Source organism: Rhincodon typus, chromosome 21 (assembly GCF_021869965.1).
Source record: "Rhincodon typus isolate 14 chromosome 21, sRhiTyp1.1, whole genome shotgun sequence".
In the NCBI taxonomy this organism is placed as follows: domain Eukaryota; kingdom Metazoa; phylum Chordata; class Chondrichthyes; order Orectolobiformes; family Rhincodontidae; genus Rhincodon; species Rhincodon typus.
Genome location: NC_063352.1, coordinates 50,265,757 through 50,286,323, shown reverse-complemented (window position 1 = coordinate 50,286,323; position 20,567 = coordinate 50,265,757). Strand labels below are relative to the sequence as shown.

The 20,567-nt window shown below is 42.1% G+C and overlaps 1 protein-coding gene across 1 annotated transcript in view; it reads left to right on the top strand.

Moving 5' to 3' along the window:
- Positions 1 to 20,567, top strand: part of LOC109910406 (kinesin-like protein KIF19) — a 247,157-nt gene that overhangs the window by 77,992 nt on the left and 148,598 nt on the right. Inside the window, exons 9-10 of the mRNA XM_048609643.1 lie at positions 4,951 to 5,107; positions 19,691 to 19,865. Of these exons, the coding sequence (XP_048465600.1) occupies positions 4,951 to 5,107; positions 19,691 to 19,865 (332 nt within the window). The remainder of the gene's footprint in view (positions 1 to 4,950; positions 5,108 to 19,690; positions 19,866 to 20,567) is intronic.

Genomic DNA, 20,567 nt, shown 5'->3' with positions numbered 1-20,567 from the left:
TTATTTGAAGAGGTAACCAGGTGTATGAATAAGGGCAGTATATTGACCTAGTCTAGTTGGACTTTAGCAAGACTTTTGATAAAGTCCCACATGGGAGACTGATAACAAAGGTAAGAGTCCAAGGTATTCAAAGAAATTTGGTAAATTCAATACAGAATTGCTCAAGTGGCAGGCCACAGAGGGCAATGGTTGAGGGATGGTTTTTGTGACTACAAGGCTGGGTCAGTGGGGTTCCACAGGGATTAGTGTCAGGGCCCTTGCTGTTTGTGGTATGTGTAAACTATGTAGATTTGAATGGGGAGGGTTGATCCATAAGTTCACACATGATATGCAATTTGGTGGTGCGGTAAATCATGAGGACGATAGCCTTAGACTACAGGAGGATATAGAAAGAATCATAGAATCCCTACAGCGTGGAAGAAACCATTTGGTCCATTGAGTCCACATCGACCCTCCAAAGAGCATCCCACCTAGACCCACCCCCACCCTATCCCTGTAGTCCTGCATTTACCATGACTAATCCACCTAGCCTGCACATCCCTCGGATGGTGATGGCTAGCACGAGGGGACATAGCTTTAAATTGAGGGGTGATAGATATAGGACAGATGTCAGAGGTAGGTTCTTTACTCAGAGAGTAGTAAGGGCGTGGAATGCCCTGCCTGCAAAAGTAGTAGACTTGCCAACTTTAAGGGCATTTAAATGGTCATTGGATAAACATATGGATGATAATGGAATAGTTTAGGTTAGATGGGCTTCAGATTGGTTTCACAGGTCGGCGCAACATCGAGGGCCGAAGGGCCTGTACTGCACTGTAATGTTCTATGTTCTATGTTCTAACTGTGGGCAACTTAGTATGGCCAATGTATCTAATGGACTGTTCAGATGGGCTAATCAGTGGCAAATGGAATTCAGTCCGGGTAAATGTAAGGTGATGCACTTGGCCAGAACAAACAAGGTAAAGGAATACATGATGAATGGTAGGAACCTAAGAATCACTGAGGATCAGAGGGATCTTGGTGTGAAGTTTCGAGGGGAGGTGTGGAAAAACTGTTTACCCAGAGGCTGGTGGGATTCTGGAACTCACTGCCTTTGAGACCGTAGAGGCAAAAACCCTTAAAACATTTAAGAAGCATTTAGATGTACATGTGTGATGCCAAGGTATACAATGCTATAGGCTAAGTTCCAGAAGATAGGATTAGAATGGTTAAGTGGTTGTTTTGACCAAAGCAGTCTCAATGGGCTAAAAAGCCTTTTTCTGTAATCAATGACTGCATAATCTGCAACCATCTTCTTATGTACCAGGTATGACTCCAATAAGTGGAGAGTTCCCATTGATTCCAGTTTTGCTCGTGCTTCCTGATGCTGCCCTCAGTCAAATAGGCAAAGGCAGCTACTCTCTCCTTATATTTGGAATTCAGCTCTTTTGCCCATGTTTGAACCAAGGCTGTAATGAGGTCAGAAACTGATTCGTCTTGTTGGAACCCAAATTGAATGTCAGCGAGCAGGTTATTGCTAGGCAAGTGCTGCTTGATAGCAATGCCAATGACCTCATGCATCACATTACTGATGATTTACCAATGAAGTGGTAACTGGCTAGACTGGATCTCTCTTGCAATTTTTGTATAGGACTACTGGGCAATATTTTTTGGTGGATGCCGGCTTTTTAAACTGTACTGGAACAGCTTGGCTAGGGGCACAGCTAGTTCTGGAGCACACTTCTTCAATATTGATGCTGGAATGTTGTCTGGGCCCATTGCTTTTGCTGTCATTACTTTATGATTACCATTCTGCAAAAAGAGTCATAAAATCTTCCAAATGAAACAAGACAATTCTAATCAATAAGATAGGGAAAGAAGAGACTTTTATTATTTATATTATATTCTTTATATTACAATGGACTTGCATTTAAATAGGTCCTTCCATAATCTTAGAATGTCTCAAGGATGATTTATAAAGTGTAATCACTGCTGGAATATAGAAAACACATCAGCCACTTGCACTTCCCACAAACAACTGTGCAATAATGATGAGATCACTGATGTGTGCTAATCTTGTATGGAGGCAGGGAAATGTGTTCAACAGCATCATGGGAATTTTAGCAGTTACATTGCTGGGCAGATAGAGCTTTTCAGCTACATACAGCCAAATCTCACTATCTCTGAATCATTGGAATTTGGACTGAAGCTGGAAAAAGACAATGTAGTCGAGGAGAATACTGAGATACAGTCTATTAGACTAGACGGGATTGAGGTTCATAAGGAGGAGGTGTTAGCAATTCTGGAAGGTGTGAAAATAGATAAGTCCCCTGGGCCGGATGGGATTTATCCTAGGATTCTCTGGGAAGCTAGAGAGGAGATTGCAGAGCCTTTGGCTTTGATCTTTATGTCGTCATTGTCTTCAGGAATAGTGCCAGAAGACTGGAGACTAGCAAATGTTGTCCCCTTGTTCAAGAAGGGGAGTAGAGACAACCCTGGTAATTATAGACCAGTGAGCCTTACTTCGGTTGTGGGTAAAGTGTTGGAAAGGATTATAAGAGATAGGATTTATAATCATCTAGAAAGGAATAATCTGATTAGGGATAGTCAACACGGTTTTGTGAAGGGTAGGTCGTGCCTCACAAACCTTATTGAGTTCTTCGAGAAGGTGACCAAACAGGTGGATGAGGGTAGAGCGGTTGATGTGGTGTATTTGGATTTCAGTAAAGCGTTTGATAAGGTTACCCATGGTAGGCTATTGCAGAAAATACGGAGGCATGGGATTGAGGGTGATTTAGTGGTTTGGATCAGAAATTGGCTAGCTGTAAGAAGACAGAGGGTGGTGGTTGATGGGAAATGTTCATCCTGGAGTTCAGTTACTAGTGGTGTACCTCAAGGATCTGTTTTGGGGCCACTGCTGTTTGTCATTTTTATAAATGACCTGGAATGAGGGCGTAGAAGGATGGGTTAGTAAATTTGCGGATGACACCAAAGTTGGTGGAGTTGTGGATAGTGCGGAAGGATGTTGCAGGTTACAGAGGGACATAGATAAGCTGCAGAGCTGGGCTGAGAGGTGGCAAATGGAGTTTAATGTGGAAAAGTGTGAGGTGATTCACTTTGGAAGGAGTAACAGGAATACAGAGTACTGGGCTAATGGTAAGATTCTTGGTAGTGTGGATGAGCAGAAAGATCTCGATGTCCATGTGCATAGATCACTGAAAGTTGCCACCCAGGTTGATAGCGTTGTTAAGAAGGCGTACAGTATGTTAGGTTTTATTGGTAGAGGGATTGAGTTTCAGAGCCATGAGGTCATGTTGCAGCTGTACAAAACTCTGGTGCGGCCACACTTGGAGTATTGCGTACAGTTCTGGTCACCGCATTATAGGAAGGATGTGGAAGCATTGGAAAGGGTACAGAGGAGATTTATGAGGATGTTGCCTGGTATGGAGGGAAGGTCTTATGAGGAAAGGCTGAGGGACTTGAGGCTGTTTTCATTAGAGAGAAGAAGGTTAAGAGGTGACTTGATAGAGACATACAAGATGATCAGAGGATTAGATAGGGTGGACAGTGGGAGCCTTTTTCCTCGGATGGTGATGGCTAGCACGAGGGGACATAGCTTTAAATTGAGGGGTGATCGATATAGGACAGACGTCAGAGGTAGCTTCTTTACTCAGAGAGTAGTAAGGGCGTGGAATGCCCTGCCTGCAAAAATAGTAGACTCGCCCACTTTAAGGGCATTTAAATGGTCATTGGATAAACATATGGATGATAATGGAATAGTTTAGGTTAGATGGGCTTCAGATTGGTTTCACAGGTCGGCGCAACATCGAGGGCCGAAGGGCCTGTACTGCGCTGTAATGTTCTATGTTTCAGGACTCTGCGAAAATCCTGATATGTGGACCAAATTGGTTATATGGGTAGACAAAACTTGCTCATTACTTCTTTAAAGAATTCTAATAGATTTGTCAAGCATGATCTCCCTTTGATGAAGCCATGCTGACTCAGCACCTTTTTACCATGTACTTCCAAGTACTCTGCAATCTCATCCTAAAATCTTATCAATAACCAAGGTCAGGCTAACTGGCTATAGTTTCCCGTCTTCTGTCTCCCTCCCCTATTAAAACCTCTTATGGGTAGCATAGTGGCTAAGTGGGACTGCTGCCTCACAGGGACCAGGGACCCAGGGTTGATTCCACCCTTGGGTGACTGTCTGTGTGGAGTTTGCACATTGTCCCCATGTTTACATGGGTTATCTCCGAGTGGTCCAGTTTCCTCCCATAGTTCAAGGATGGGCAGGTTAGGTGGGTTGGCCATGCTAAATTGCTCATAGTATCCAGGGATTTGCAGGCCAGGTGGATTAGCCATGGGAAACGGGTTACAGGGATAGGGCAAGGAGTGGGTCTGGGTGGGATGTTCTCTGGAGCGTTGGTGTGGATTCCTTGGGCCTGTTGCCGCACTGTGTGGATTCTGTGATTCTAAACAGGGGCTTCACATCTTTCTGTGACAGCCAGAAGGTTCCAGAAGAATTGCTCAGCAGTGTTGGGTCAGGTGAAGCTTCATACACAGCTGCTCAGAAGATTCAGATCCAATGTTCACATCTCTTGAATGAGACTTGAGTATAGGCAGTGTGAGACTTCTTTCCTATGTAATGACGTGTAAAAAAAATCTGACATTAAAGCAGAAAATGAAGTTGTTGGACGTTCACAGCTATGCTAAAAGATTTTAAGAGAAAAGGTCAGGGATTGTTGAGGCGACATGATAATTGTACAGTGATTGCAGGCAGAACAACTCAACAAATTACAATGATATGCACCTCCTGGATGGCTCCCATTGTTCTGCCCAGTGACAGTGATGGCCCTGGACAATCTGTTCCATATAATGTAACTTTGACTAAACTGTTGTATCTTTTCCCTGTTGTATTTCCTCTGGACCGCATTTCACAGCTTCTGATTGGAGATTTGTTATACTTTTAAGGTGAAGCGAAACCTGCTCAACATCACGTACCACATTACGCAGTACACCAACATCATAGCTGATCTGAGGAAAGAGATTGAGCAGCTGAAGTTGAAGATTGATGAACAGGGGCCAGAACGAAAAAAATGTGAGAAAGCCAATATAAGAGACATCCAAGGTAGGTTCAGGAGTGTTAGAAATGAAGAGATATTGTTTGAGGAGTGTCCAGCCTTTTCACCATTTGTGGCCCAAAAATATGGTAGATAAGCACATGAAGATTAAACAATTATTTATGCTAATATTGCAAATTGGTGGAGCTGGACTGAAGATTCATAATGGGTTACTCATGTGGGTGAGAACATTGTTAAACTCACACAGTCTGATATTGCTGATGTTATGGGAATCTGTAACTGAACATTATATTGAACCTATTGAGCTCCATGGAACTACAGACCCATGAAAAATACTGGACTAGACATCTGTGTGTGAGAAGCAAGGTTTGGCTATGCAATACATATGGGCGTATGTTTGTAGACCCTTATCAAAGGGTTTGCAGACGACAAGGGTGGGGGTCTGTAGAATTCCCAAGGTGGCCTTCCCAATGCCTGGAAATACAAAGCAATTTAATTGTATACATATCAAAATTGTTGCTATTTAGATGTAATACTTGAATACAGTTAGAGAACTGTTTTTGTAAATATGAGTGAAATAATTAAGCCAGCCACTTTGTGAAAGATTTTGTAACGTGAAGGTGGGGGTCATATTTTCATCACCACATTCCACTATATAGTGAAACAAAAGTTACTTTTTTTTTCAGTTGTTCTTTCATGGGATGTGGGCATTGCTATCAAGCCTTCTCACTAATTGGTCTTTAGAAGGTGGTGATGAACCACTGCAGACCATGTGGAGCAGATATACGTAGCAATTCAGCACAATTCAGTGACTTGTTCCAAAGTTTCAGGGTACAATTACAAGCACACTGCTCCAGGTCTGGAGTCACATGTAGGCCGCACCTGGTAAGGATGGAAGATTTCCTTCCCTAAAAGATATTAAAAGTGGGTGGGTCTTTTTTGATAGTTCCATGGCACCATTGCTTCAATTCCAGATTTATTAATTTATTTTATTAATAAACTCTAGATTTATTAATGAAGCAGAGCGCTCTGAAAGCTTGAGATTTCAAATAATAACCTGGACTATAACCTGGTGTCGTGTGACTTCTGACTTTGTCCACACCTGTCCAACATCATCACCTCCATATCATGGCTATCCAAAATACGGGTCAAACTGAGGAGTGATTTTGAAATAAGTTATTGTAAGTTTTTTTTATTTACTCACGAGATGTAGACATCGCTGGCTGCATCAGCATTTACTACCTATCCATCCTTTGTTGCCCTTGAGAAGGTGGTGGTGAGCTATCTTCATGAACCACTGCAGCCCATTTGATATTGGTAAATCCACAGTGCCATCAGGGAGGGAGGTCCAGGATTCTGACCCGGTAACACTGAAGGAATGGTGATATATTTCCAAGTCAGGATGGTGAGTGGCTTGGTTGGAACTTATAGGTGTTGGTGTTCCATGTATCTGCTGCCTTTGTGTTTTTAGATGGAGGCAGTCATGGTTTTGGAGTGTTCTGTCTCAGGCTCTTTAGTGAATTTCTGCAGTGTATCTATAGATGGTACATTCTGCTGCTATTCAGTGTTGGTGATGGAGAGAGTGGATGTTTGTGGATGTGGTGCCAATTAAGCTGGCTGTTTTGCCTGGACGGTGTCAAGAGAGTGTTGTTGAAGCTGCACTCATCCAGGCAAGTGGGGAATATTCCACTACACCCTTGACTTGTGCCTTGTAGATGGTGGCCAGACTTTGTGGTGTGTGGAGGTTAGATACTTGCTGCAAGATTTCTAGCCTCTGATCTTCTCTTGTAGCCAGTGTTTATGTAGAAATTCTATTTCAGTTTCTGGTCAATCAAAACTTGCAGGATGTTAATAAGTGGTGGATACAATGATGGTTACAGCATTGCGTGTTTAACAGGCCATGGTGAGAGCTCAGCTAATTGGAGAAAGTCATTGCTTGACAATTGTGTGGCACAAGTGTTACTTGCCACTTTTCAGCAAGCCTTTGGTTTTGCCCAGGCCTTGTTGTTTTTGGGCATGGACTGTTTCAGAATTTCAGGAATTGTGCTGAACATTGTGCAATCATTACTGAACATCTTGACTTTTGACCTTGTGATGGAGGGAAGGTCATTGATGAAGCAGCTGAAGATGGTTGGGCCTCTTCACAACCCAAAGCCTGTCCTCCATCTACAAGGCACAAGTCAGGGGTGTAATGGGATATAAAAACCGAAAGAGCTGTGGATGCTGTAAACCCGAAACAAAAACAGAAATTGCTAGAAAAGTTCAGCAGGTCTGGCTGCATCTGTGGAGCGAAATCAGAGTTAACGTTTTGGGTCAAGTGACCCTTCCTCAGAACTGTTCCAACAATTTCTGTATAATGGAATATTCCCTGACTGGCCTGGATAAGTACAACTTCAACCCTGAGGAACTCCTGCAAAGGTGTCGTAGAGCTGAGAAACCTCCAACAACTACAACCATCTTCCTATGTCCCAGGTATAACTCCAACCAGTGGAGAGATTTCCCCCAGTTAAAAATGATGCATGTGCTAAACAGGCAGGAAAAGCGTGTGACCTATAACAGGTGGAAACTTTTTATCGGGTTGTGGGGAGAAAGCAGGTTTAGGCTATTGAGTTGGATGATCAGCCGTGATCATGAAGAATGGTGGAGCAGGCTTGAAAGGTCGAATGGCCCCCTCCTGTTCCTATTTTCTGTTTCTACGTTTCTATGTTACTGATCCAGAGGAGAAATGAATGAATGCGACAGAGCGAGCATTGCACAGTGTGGCTGGTGGTGGAAGTCTTAGTCCTTCAGCTGTAGTGGCAAGAAGCTGTTCCACTGGCCTTCCTCCCTCTGACATCAGCAGGGATGTAAAACTTTCCCATGCAGCACTATACTTCTCAGGAACCTATTCTAACCTCTACTGAGATGGCTCGTTTACATACGAGACATAAAATCCAACTGTGCCAGGAATGTCCGTGCTCAAATTGTGTCTTTGGGCAGGGGTGACAGACTGGTCCTTCTTTTAGTAGCCAACATGCAACTCCCAGAACATTCTACCAAGTATTTCTATAATGTTCAATAAATTGAGATTTTTCAGGATATTATATAGGTATTTTTTACAGATCAGTCAGTTAGACTGATTTATCAGTTATCAGTGACAGCCAGAGTTATAGATAGCTATTTGGCTTTGCTCAGACTACTGGATCAGAACAGAACGTCAGCTCTATCTCGATCACATTGAGATGACTAATTGAGGTGACTAATTGTTGCATTGAGACTGCAATTCAGTCACTTATAGTCCTTGTGAATACACAGGTTGTGCAGTACCTGTTGAGAGATACAGAGTAAAAACCGAAAGAACTGCAGATACTGTAAATCAGGAGCAAAAACAAAGTTGCTGGAAAAGCTCAGCAAGTCTGGCAGCATCTGCGAAGGAAGAAACAGAGTTAACGTTTCGGGTCCGGTGACCCTTCCTCTGAACGGGTTGATTAGAACTAGTGATGGACCATCATTTACCTGAAAACTTGTTAATTCTGCTTCTCGCTCCACAGATTATTGTCAGACCTGCTGAGTTTATCAAGGACTTTCTGTTTTGATTTCCCACCTCCAGGATCTGTGGTATTTTACTATTATAACTGAATCAGGGTATTTCACTCATCCTCCTGAAATTTCACACCTGAATATTAAAGATGTTAGCTGCTCTGAGAAATATTGGACTAAAATTAAATTTAGTTCTGGCAGATTAAGACTACGATAATTTTCCAACCTAAATTATTTGGCAAGGTTCAGCAGTAACATATTGTTTTATGAAATGTTTATATAAATAGTTCATAATGAAGCTGAGGGTTTTTTTTCTAAATTATTGCAGAATATACCTGGGCCAAATAAAGGAATAAAAATTTTACAAACAATTTTTTATTCCATTTCCTTTCCTGTATTTTGCAATGTCTATGCCTTTATGTTGGATTTAAATGGAATGGGATCTGGAAATTCTTGATGGCTGGCATGACCTGAATCGAGCATTCCAAGTCCAATTCCTAAAGTGAGCACAGGCTTGAACATAAGCCAGCTCATCAATTGGACACAAGTTAACATTAAATTGCTAACCTCATGCAAAGTGGCTATATGCACATAATAATCATGTGCGCTTGGAACAACACACTGAGGTACATTAGGACCAATGAAGTGATTGATTACATCTGACTCCAACAATACCTGGCTTGAGAATGTGTAACTAGTGTCCAACAAGCAATGTAGAACATAGTTCGTTAGCAAGTAATGAGCACGCTAATCTCAATGACTAAAGAAGTTAATTGGAAAACTTTAGGGCTGATTTTATTTTTCTCTCACATGGGATGTAGGCATCATTGGCTGTGTCTGTATTTGTACTTGTCCCTAATTACCTGGAGAAAATGGTGGTAAGCTGTCATCTTGAACCACTGCAGACTGCATAGTGTAATTGCTCCCACAGTGTTGACAGGGAGCTGTTCCAGGATCTTGACCCAGTGACTAGTGTGGAGATTAGGAACATATTAATTTGCTAGGGCATTTTGAGATCAAGAAAGAAGTGGTATTAGGTTTCTTGAAGAGCATTAAGGTGGATAAGTCCCCAGGCCCTGATGGTATCTACCTCAGCTTGTTGAGATAGGTAAGAGAAGAGATTGCTGAGGTCTTGACCAAGATCTTTGTGTCCTTATTAGCCACTGGAGAGGTAGCGGAGGACTGGCAAGTAGCTAATGTTGTTCCTCTGTTCAGAAAAGTAAATAGAGATAATCCAGGAAACTACAGACCGATGAGTCTCACATCGATGGTTGGGAAGCTATTGGAGAGGATTCTTATGGATAGCATTTACACGCATTTAGAAAAACGTGGCATAATTAAGGACAGTTAGCATGGCTTTGTGCAGGGCAGGTCATGTCTTACTAATTTGATTGAATTTTTTGAGGAGCAGACGAAGGTGATTGATGAGGGTAGAACAGTGGATGTTGTCTACATGAATTTTGGTCAGGCTTTTGATAAGGCCCTCTAAGGTAGACTCATCCAGAAAATTATGATGCATGGGATCCACAGTGACTTGGCTACCTGGATTCAGAATTGGCTTGCCCAAAGAAGGCAGAGTGTAGTGGTGGAAGGGTGTTTTTCAGGTTGGAGGTTCATGACTAGTGGTGTTCCACAGGGATCTGTACTGGGACCCTTGATTTGGATGAAGATGTAGACGACTGGCTTAGCAGACTTGCAAATGAGACAAAGATCGGCAGAGTTGTGAATAGTGCAGAAGGTTGACAAAGGATATAGCAGGATATAGATCAGTTGCAGATATGGGCAGAGAAAGGGCAGATCAAGGTTAATTTGGCTAAGTGTGAGGTGCTGCACTTTGGGAGATCAAATTTTAAGACAAAGTGTAGAGTTAATGCCAGGGGTCTGAACAGCATTGACGTACAGAAGGATCCTGAGGTTCAAGTCCATAGCTCCCTGAAAGTGGCCACACAAGTACATAGAATAAAAGAACAAACAACAAAAGAGAAGTATAGCATAGGAACAGGCCCTTCGGCCCTCCAAGCCTGTGCCGATCATCACGCCCTAACTAATCTAATAAAATAAACCTTCTGCCCTTATTTGGTCTGTATCCTTCTATTCCCTCCCTATTCATGTAACTATCCAGGTCCCTCTTAAATATCACCAACGTGCCTGCTTCCACCACCTCTTCTGGCAGTGCATTCGAGGCTCCTACCACTCTCTGCATGAAAAAAACGTCCTTCACACATCTACCTTCAAATTCCCCCCTCTCACCTTGACCCTGTGCCTCCTTGTAATTGAAACTTCAACTCTGGGAAAAAGCCTCTGACTATCCACCTTATCTATGCCTCTCATAATTTTGTGGATCTCACCTTGAACCTGTGCCTCCTTGTAATTGAAACTTCAACTCTGGGAAAAAGCCTCTGACTATCCACCTGGTTTCACAGGTCGGCGCAACATCGAGGGCCGAAGGGCCTGTACTGCGCTGTAATGTTCTATGTTCTATGTTCTACCTTATCTATGCCTCTCATAATTTTGTGGTCTGTTCTCAGCCGCTGTCATTCCAGTGAAACAATCCTAGTCTTTTTTAACCTTTTCTCATAGCCAATGCCCTCAAGACCAGGCAACATCTTGGTGAACCTTCTCTGTACTCTCTCCAAAGCTTCCACATTCTTCTGGTAGTGTCGTGATCAAAACTGTACACAATACACCAAATGTGGCCTAACAAGGATTTGAAATCGCTGCAACATGGTTTGCAAACTCTTGTACTCCATGTCCTGGTCAATGAAGGCAAGCATACCATATGCTTTCTTAATCACCTTGGCCACCTCTGTTGCCACTTTTAGGGAACTGTGGACCTGCACATCCAGATTCATTTGAAAGTTAATGTTCCTAAGGGTTCTGCCATTTACAGTATAATTCACACCTAAATTTGATCCTCCAAAATCACCTCATTTGTCTGGATTAAACTCCATCTGCCATTTCTGTGTCCAAGTCGCCAATCTGTCTATATTCTGTTGTAACCTTTCACAATCATTGGCACTATCAGCAACTCTGCCAATCTTCATGTCATCTGCAAACTTGCCAATCCAACACACACATTTTTCTCCCAATCATTTATATATACTACAAACAATAAAGGACCTAAGACTGATCCCTGTGGAACACTACTAGTTATCGGTCTCCATTCTGCTATTTCTTTGCTTGCCTCTCACAGTAACCTGGGATAGATCCCATTTGGTCCCGGGGACTTGTCTACCTTAATGCAATTTAGGATACCTAAAACTTCCTCTGTCAATATATTGACATTCTCTAGAGTATTCACACATTCATTCCTGACCTCAACATCAGTCATGTCCTTCTCCTTGGTGATCACCGATACAAAGTACTTATTAAGGATCTCTCCTACTTCCTGTGGTTCCATGCATAATTTCCCTCCTTTGTCCTTGCATGGGCTTACTCTTTCTACTTGCTACCCTCTTCCTTCTGATTTATGCATAAAAAGCCTTGGAATTTTCCTTGACCCTGTTTGCTAATGACATTTCATGGTCCCATTTCGCCTTCCTAATTCCGCATTTAAGTTCCTTCCTTCTTTCTCTATACTCTTCAATGGCTTCGTCAGTTTGTAGCTGCCTAGACCTGTCGTATGTATCCTTTTTCCTTTTGACTAAGCTTACAATTCGCCTTGCACTTTGCATGTCCTGCACTTTAGTCAACTCGCCTTTAAAGGCTTCCCACATGCCAGACGTAGGTTTGCCCTTAAATAACTGTTCCCAATCCACATTCCCCAGTTGCTGTCTAATTTGGATGTAATTGGCCCTTGCCCAATTAAGCACCCTCACCCAAGGGCTACTCTTGTCCTTGTCCATGAGTATTCAAAATCTTATGGAGTTATGGTCACTAAGCCCAAAATGCTCTCCTACTGAAACATCGATCAGTTGCTGTTTAGTAGTTAGAGAACTTAACAGAGTAATAGATTATTTAATAGAGTTAAAATGATACACATTATTCTTTCTCTTGTTTGTCTTTTAACTGGATGTAAGAATAAAGTGTGTTTTGCTTAAAGACGAATCGAATTACGTTTGGAACATGGCCCCTTACACTTGCCCTTAAATAAGATAAAAGTTAGGGTTTAGGCTGTCTCCTTGATATATCTGAAACTGGTTTGGTCTGGTCCATAACAACACACACATGCACGCACACACAAAGAGAATACACATGGACAGAAGGGATAAAATTGGAAAGACAGTTCAGTCGTCTTTCTCCACAAATTCCATTGAGTTGATTCTGGTTGATTTTCTGATTTGAATGTTTATAGAGAAGAAAAACAATCATGGAGGTTATATTGGAGCTGTACAGAACTTTGGTTGGGCCTCAGCTGCAGTACTATGTACAGTCTGCTAAATGGAATATAGGAAGACTGTGATTGCACTGGAGTAGGTGAAAATGAAATTCACCAGGACAATAACTGGGAAGAGGCACTTTAGCTATGAAGAGAGGCTGAATAAGCTTGGGTTGTTCTATTTAGAATAAGAAAGGCTGAGAGGTGACTTGTGTAAGATTTTGAAGGACATGGACAGGGTGGATAGAAATCAGCTGTTCCCTTTAGTGGAAGGGTCAATAAGAGAGGACATAATTTTAAGGTGAAAGGCAGAAGGTTAGAGGAGACTTGAGGAAAATTTTTTTTTTTTACTCAGGGGTAGTGTGAATCTGGAATGCACTACCTGGGAAGGTAGTTGAGGCAGGAAATTTCACAATCTTTAGAAAGTTCTTGGATGAACATTTGATATGTTACACAAAGATATGGGTCAAGTACTGAAAAGTAGGACTAGTGCAGATTTAGAGCAGCATTTGTTGGTGCAGAGCCAGTGGGCTGAAGGGTATCGTCTGTACTTCGATTCTGTGATTAAATGGTTGGTCCACAATATTTAAATGTCTGGTCCACTGTATTTATACAGTTTGTCCTCAGTATTTACATGTTGTTTCATTGTATTTATAAATGACTTGTCCACAGCACTTATATGTTTAGGCCAATGGATTATATATTTAGCCAGCTATATTTATATGGCCAATCCATAGTATTTTTTTTTCCTTTATTCATTCATGGGATGAGGGTGTTGCTGGCTAGGCAGCATTTATTGCCCATCCTTAATTGCCCTCTGGGCCAACCACATTGCTGTGGGTCTGGAGTCACATGTAGGCCAGACCAGGTAAGGATGGCAGTTTCCTTCCCTAAAGAACATTAGTGAACCAGATGGGTTTTTCCTGACAATTGGCAATGGATTCATGGCCATCATTAGACTGTTAATTCCAGATATTTATTGAATTCAAATTCCACCATCTGCCATGATGGGATTCGAATCCGGGTCTCCAGAACATTATCTGGGTCTCTGGATCAACAGTCCAGCGATAATACCACTAGGCCATTGCCTCCCCTTTTATATGATTGTTCCACTGTACATATATGATGGTCCACTGAGTTTATATGATTGGTCCATAACATTTATATGCTTGGACCGCTGTATTTATATGCCTGGCCAAGAGTATGTAAATGGCTAGTCTACAGTATTACCAAGGCTGTCCCGCTGTGTTTAAGTGGCTACCACACTATTTATATCATTAGAGGGAGCAATCTACCAAAGTATTTATACTATTGGTCCATGGTATTTTTATGACTAGTCCACAGTATTTATATAGTTGGTCCACTATTTTTGTATGGTTATATGGCTGGTCTGCATTATTTATTTAGCTGATCCACACTGTTTTCATGGCTTGGTCTAGTAATTTTCAGGATGTTGACAATGTTGTGGGTGGATTCTCTTCAGGCTCTGCCTGAAGTCAACAGGCACAGTACATTTGAAGAGTTTTTCATTTCACCGTAAGACTATAAGAAATAGAAACAGGAGTAGGCTGTTCACCTCCTTGAGACTGCCCTGCTATTCAATAGGATTGTGGTTGATCTGGCATTTCTTATGTCCATTTTCCTGCCCTTTCCCTATAACACTTGATTCACTGCTGATCAAGAATCTATCTCAGCCTTAAATATACACAAGGTGTATAGCTACCTGCATAGCTTTCTATGGAAAAGAGTTCCAAAGACACACAATCCTCTGAGAGAAAAAATTCTTCCTTATCTCATTCTTAAACTGGCACCCCTTAATTCTGAGACTCTGCCCTCTGGTGCTAGACATTCCCTTGAGGGAAAATGTCCCCTCAGCATTTACCTGTCAACCCTTAAGAATCCTACATGCTTCAATGAGATCACCTCTCATTCTTCCAAGTTCCAATAAATAGAGTCCCAACCTGTTTAACCTTTGCTCATAAGATAATCCCTCTATACAGGTATCACCCTTGTGAACTTTCTCCAAAGAAATATTTCCTTAAATAAAGGGACTAAAACTGGTCACAGTACTTCAGATGTTGCCTGGCTACCAGATCATTCTCTTGAGCCCAGTGCCCACCTGTCTGAGCTCGGGTAAATTTGGAATGGTGCAAGAGCCGGAGATCAGTTACAGGCGTGAGGAACAACTGGCAGATTCATTAATTTCTGATATCATCAGTTCTTTCTTAGAGTCATATTGCCATAGAGTCCTACAGTACAAAAGAGGCCCTTTGGCCCATCGAATCTGCACTGACCTATCTACAATTATCCCACTTACCAACACTGGGTCCGTAGCCTTGAATGTTGTGACATTTCAAGTGCTCGTCTACATATTTTTTAAACGTTGTGTGCTTTCCCACCATTGTCATAGCCAGTCATGCCTAAAAGAGAGTGAGAAGGAAGGTCGGGAAGACTTCATTGATTTGTTAACAAGTAACAGTTATCTTTATCTGATGCATGTTACAATATGACTGGAAATCCAAAGGTAGTTCAGTGAACAGAGACTGGGTTCCATGTGCTCTGTCTCCATCTCCTCTCTTGCTGAACACCTACACTGAAAAGGAAAAACCTGTTCAGTGACTGTTTCTTTTTAAAATGTACATAGATATTTTGTTACTTATTTTAAAAAATCATAAATTGTTTCATATTTGTATTGATGGGCTGGGTTTATGGAACAGAGGGTGGTGGTGGATGGTTGCTGTTTGGACTGCAGGCCTGTGAGCAGCAGTGTGCCACAAGGATCAGTTCTGGGTCCACTGCTTTTTATCATTTATATAAATGATTTGGATGTGAACATTAGAAGTACGGTTAGTAAGTTTGCAGATGACACCAAAATTGGAGGTGTAGTGGACAGTGAAGAAGCATAACTCAGTGTACATGGGGATCTTGATCGGATGGGCCGCTGGGCCGAGGGGTGGCAGATGGAGTTTAAGATCATAGAATCCTTACAGTGTGGAAACAGGCCCTTCGGCCTAACAAGTCTGCACCAACCCTCAGAGCATCCCACCCAGTCCCATCCCCCTATAACCTACCTAATCTACATATCCCTGAACACTTATGGGCAAGTTAGCATGGTCAATCCACCTAGCCTGCACATCTTTGGACTGTGGGAGGATACCGGAACACCTAGAGGAAACCCACACGGATACAGAGACAATGTGCAAACTTCACACAGACAATTGCCCAAGGGTGGAACTAAACCTGGGTCCCTGGCACTGTGAGGCAGCAGTGCTAACCACTGAGCCACCAACCGCCCCTGAACTTAGATAAATGTGAGGTGCTGCATTTTGGAAAGGCAAATCAGTGCAGGAATTATACACTTAATGGTAAGGTCCTGGGGAGTGTTGCTGAACAAAGAGACCTTGGAGTGCAGGTTCACAGTTCCTTGAAAGTGGAGTTCCAGGTAGATAGGATGGTGAAGAAGGCATTTGGTATACTTGCCTTTATTGGTCACTGCATTGAGTATAGGAGTTGGGAAGTCATGTTGTGGCTGTATAGGACATTGGTTAGGCCACTATTAGAATACTGCGTTCAATTCTGGTCTCCCTGCTATAGGAAGGATGTTATGAAACTTGAAAGGGTTCAGAAAAGATTTAGAAGGATCTTGCCACGGTTGGAAGGTTTGAGCTATAGGGTGAGCTATAGATTATTTTCCCTGGAGCGTCGGAGGCTGAGGGGTGACCTTATAGAGGTTTATAAAATCATGAGGGGCATCCAGAGGCTAAATAGACAAGGTATTTTCCCTATGGTGGGGGAGTCTAAAACTAGAGGGCATTGGTTTAAGGTGAGAGGGGAAAGATTCAAAAGGGACCTAAGGGACAACTTTTCACGCTGAGGGTGGTGCGTGTATGGAATGAGCTGCCAGAGGAAGTGGTGAAAGCTGGTGGAATTACAAGTTAAAGGGCATCTGAATGGGTATATGAACAGTAAGGGTTTAGAGGGATAAGGGCCAAATGCTGGCAAATGGCACTAGATTTATTTAGGATATCTGATTGGCATGGACAAGTTGGACTGAAGGGTCTATTTCCATGCTGTATATCTCTATGACTCTAACTGCACAGATGATAGCAACTTGCTGCAATGAGAAACTCTCTCTCTCATTAATCAGAAAACAGAATACTGCCTGATACTTCTCTGATCTTGTCACCTCAACCCTAGCTATTATTTTTAAATTTGATATTTGCCTGATCTGGAATCACAACCCAAATTAAAACTAAATCTAAAATCAGGAGACAGTATGAAGTTAGAAACTAAAGAAAATTGCTTATACTTTTGGTAGTTGATGCTATATGCTGCATTGTAGCTGTTCATGCAATGTGATTCATATCAACGTAGATAATGGAACATGGTATGCTTGAGATAGATGTAAGTACTTTCAATTAAATGTATAGATTTCATCCACAGAAAAGATTTAAATTTTTATAAAGTACACCTGTGTAATTTTAATACCTGTAGCCAAGATATGAATAGACTAAAACAGTGACATAGTTTTTTTTTGCCTTTTTTTATTCAAATGGGATGTGGGCATCACTGGCTAGGCCAACATTTATCACCCATCCCTAGTTGCCCTTATGAAGGTGGTGGTGAGCTCCCTTCTTGAACTGTTGTAGTTAATTTGCTGTAAGTTGACAACGCCCTGGGGGAGGGAATTCCAGATTTTGACCCAGCGACAGTTAAGGAATAGCAATATATTTGCAGATCAGGATGGTGAGTGGCTTGGAGGGGAACTTCCAAGTGATGGTGTTCCGATGTATCTGCTGTTCTTGTCTCTCTTGATGGAACTGTCCATGGGTTTGGAATGTCCTAAGGATTTTTGGTGAATTTCTGCAGTGCATTTTCGTTTATTTTTCATAGAATCCCTACAGTGTGGAAACAGCCCCTTCGGCCCAACACGTCCACACCAACCCTCTGAGCATCCCACCCAGACCCATCCCCCTATAACCCACCTAATTTACACATCCCTGAACACTACAGTGGAATTTAGAATCCAATTCACCTAGCCTGCACATCTTTGGACTGTGGGAGGAAACTGGAGCAAACCCACGCAGACATGGGGAGAATGTGCAAACTCCACACGGACAGTCACCTAAGGGTGGATTTGACCTGGTGCTGTGAGGCAGCAGTGCTAACCACTGAGCCACCATGCTGCCCCAACAAGCAATTAGGGCTCGTCTGGGATTTGAATGCGAGATCTCTCACCTATCTACCCTGTACAATCCCTAAAGTGAGAATCATATCCCGAGATCAACGAGCCATTGTCATCTTGTGGAGAGTACACAGTGCTGATACTGAGCGTCGATGGTGGAATGTTTGCTGGATGGGGTGATGGTATATGTGGTGCCAATCAAATGGTGTGCTTTGCTCTGAATGATGTCAAGCTTGATGTCATGTTTTGTTTAGTATTCCGTCACACTCCTGACTTGTGCCTTGTGAATGGTAGACAGGCTTTGAAGAGTCAGGAGGTGAGTTATTTGTTGCAGTATTTCTAGCCTCTGATCTGCTTCTGTAACCACTGTATTTATACGGCTAGTCCTGTTCAGTTTTTGGTGAATGCTAACCTATCGGATGTTGATAGTGGGGGATTCAGTGATGGTAATGTCATTGAATGTAACGGGGTGGTGGTTAGATTGTCCCTTATTGAAAATGATCATTGCATGGCATTTGAGTGGCACACCTGTTACTTTGCCATCTTCAAGGAAGATCTTCCATTGAAAAGAAGCCAAGATCTTAAAATTAGGGGAAGAATTAATGGAAGACAATGGTGTGGTGATAATGGCACTAGACTGATTACGTACGTATTGAGGCTAATGCGAACAAACCACCACAACAGCTGAGTGAATTTAAATTCAATCAATAAAATCTGAAATTGAAGGCTGTCTCAGTAACAGTGACCAAATAAACCCATGTAATTCACTCATCTCCTTTAGGGAAAGGAATCTACCATCCTTGATATAGAAATGCTTGTGATACCACATCCAGCCAATCCAGAGGCCAAAGCTAATGTTCTGTGAATATAAGTTCAATTTCCATCACAGCAGTTGGTGGAATTTGTGTTCAGGAATTAAAGGCTCGTCTCAGTAGTGGAGACCATGAACCCACGATTGATTATTGTAAAATCCCATCTAATTCACTAATATCCTTCAGGGAAGGAAATCTACCATCCTTATTTCATCTGGACTACATGTGACTCCAGATCCACAGCAATGTTCCTGACACTGTACTGCCCCCTGCATTGACCGAACAAGCAACTCAGTTCAATAGTAATTAGGGATGGGCAACAGGGGGTGGCCTTGACACTGATGTCTCTTTTCCATGAAAGAAAACAAAATGTAGAAAACTGTCAGAGATATTTTCCCTAATTTTCATCTCCTCAGCATAGAAAAATGTACAAACTACGAGCAAAATTACAATGATTTAAAAATTTCCATGGGTAACAGTGTGTTCTGCCAGGTGTGATGCTAGGTTCAAGGTGGCTGACCTGACAATTCATTGACGGTGAGGGGTTCACCTGAGTGAGACTGACCTTCATTGTCAGGAACCCTATTATTTATTGGCAGAGAATAGACAGGACATGTCTGCAACAGGTATAAGGAGCCTGCTCCCACAACCGCCAGCCTGCTTGGCTGATGAAGGAATAAACTGGGTAATAAATAACCAGTGAGCCTAAATCCTTAAATATGATTTGAGAAAAGCTCCAAAGGGAACAGTAGTCTCTGTATTATCATTCATGTATAATTTTGTTATGTAATTCCAGCTGAGGTACAACAACATTCAGTGCAATACAATCGAGGGGAGCTGGACCGACTGAGAGACCAATTAATGATTGCATTTCGGCAACAGATGGAGATCCGTCGCAGCCTCGTGGAACTTGAAAACACCAACATGGAACTTCACATTGATACTTCCAGACATTTACTAACCATAGCTGAGTGAGTCCCATAGTATCTTGATAATACCACTCGGACTTGAACTGCACTGGCTGATGGAATACAAATGCAAATGCACTGAACAGCACAGCATAATAATTACTAATATACTTGGATGTATGATTCAATGATTTTATGTATGTTTTTAGCATCAGGAAAAAAGATCAGTTTTTGTCATGCTGGTTTTCCCACAACCTGTTAGAAACACTTCTCCCTTTGACCTGCCTCCAGCAGGGTATTTGTATTTGATGAGGCAATACTTATGTTAGCACCTGTAAAATTAGAATGATACATGGGTAACATAATCCTGAAACTTTAACAGATGTCCATTACAGCTCCTAATAGCTGTATATATTACAGTCACAGGCACATCATTATCTGGGCTACTATTAAGCTATTCAGTTACAAAGGGCAGCATACCATGTTTCAAATGGCTGCAATTAAGATGGAGTCTGACACCTTTACACTATAAGGTGTATATACTATATACAATACAGTGATGCAATCATGAGCATGTCTCTTAAAGATATGCCACATGCTAGCTGAGAGATTTAATTCCACACTTCCTTTTATAACATTTTACCACAAAGAGATATGAAGCAGGAGAAGGACTTTGGATTCCAAGGCCTGGATTATCACTGAGTTGGGTTGACTTGGGGATAGTAGGAACTGCAGATGCTGGAGAATCTAAGACAACAAGGTGCA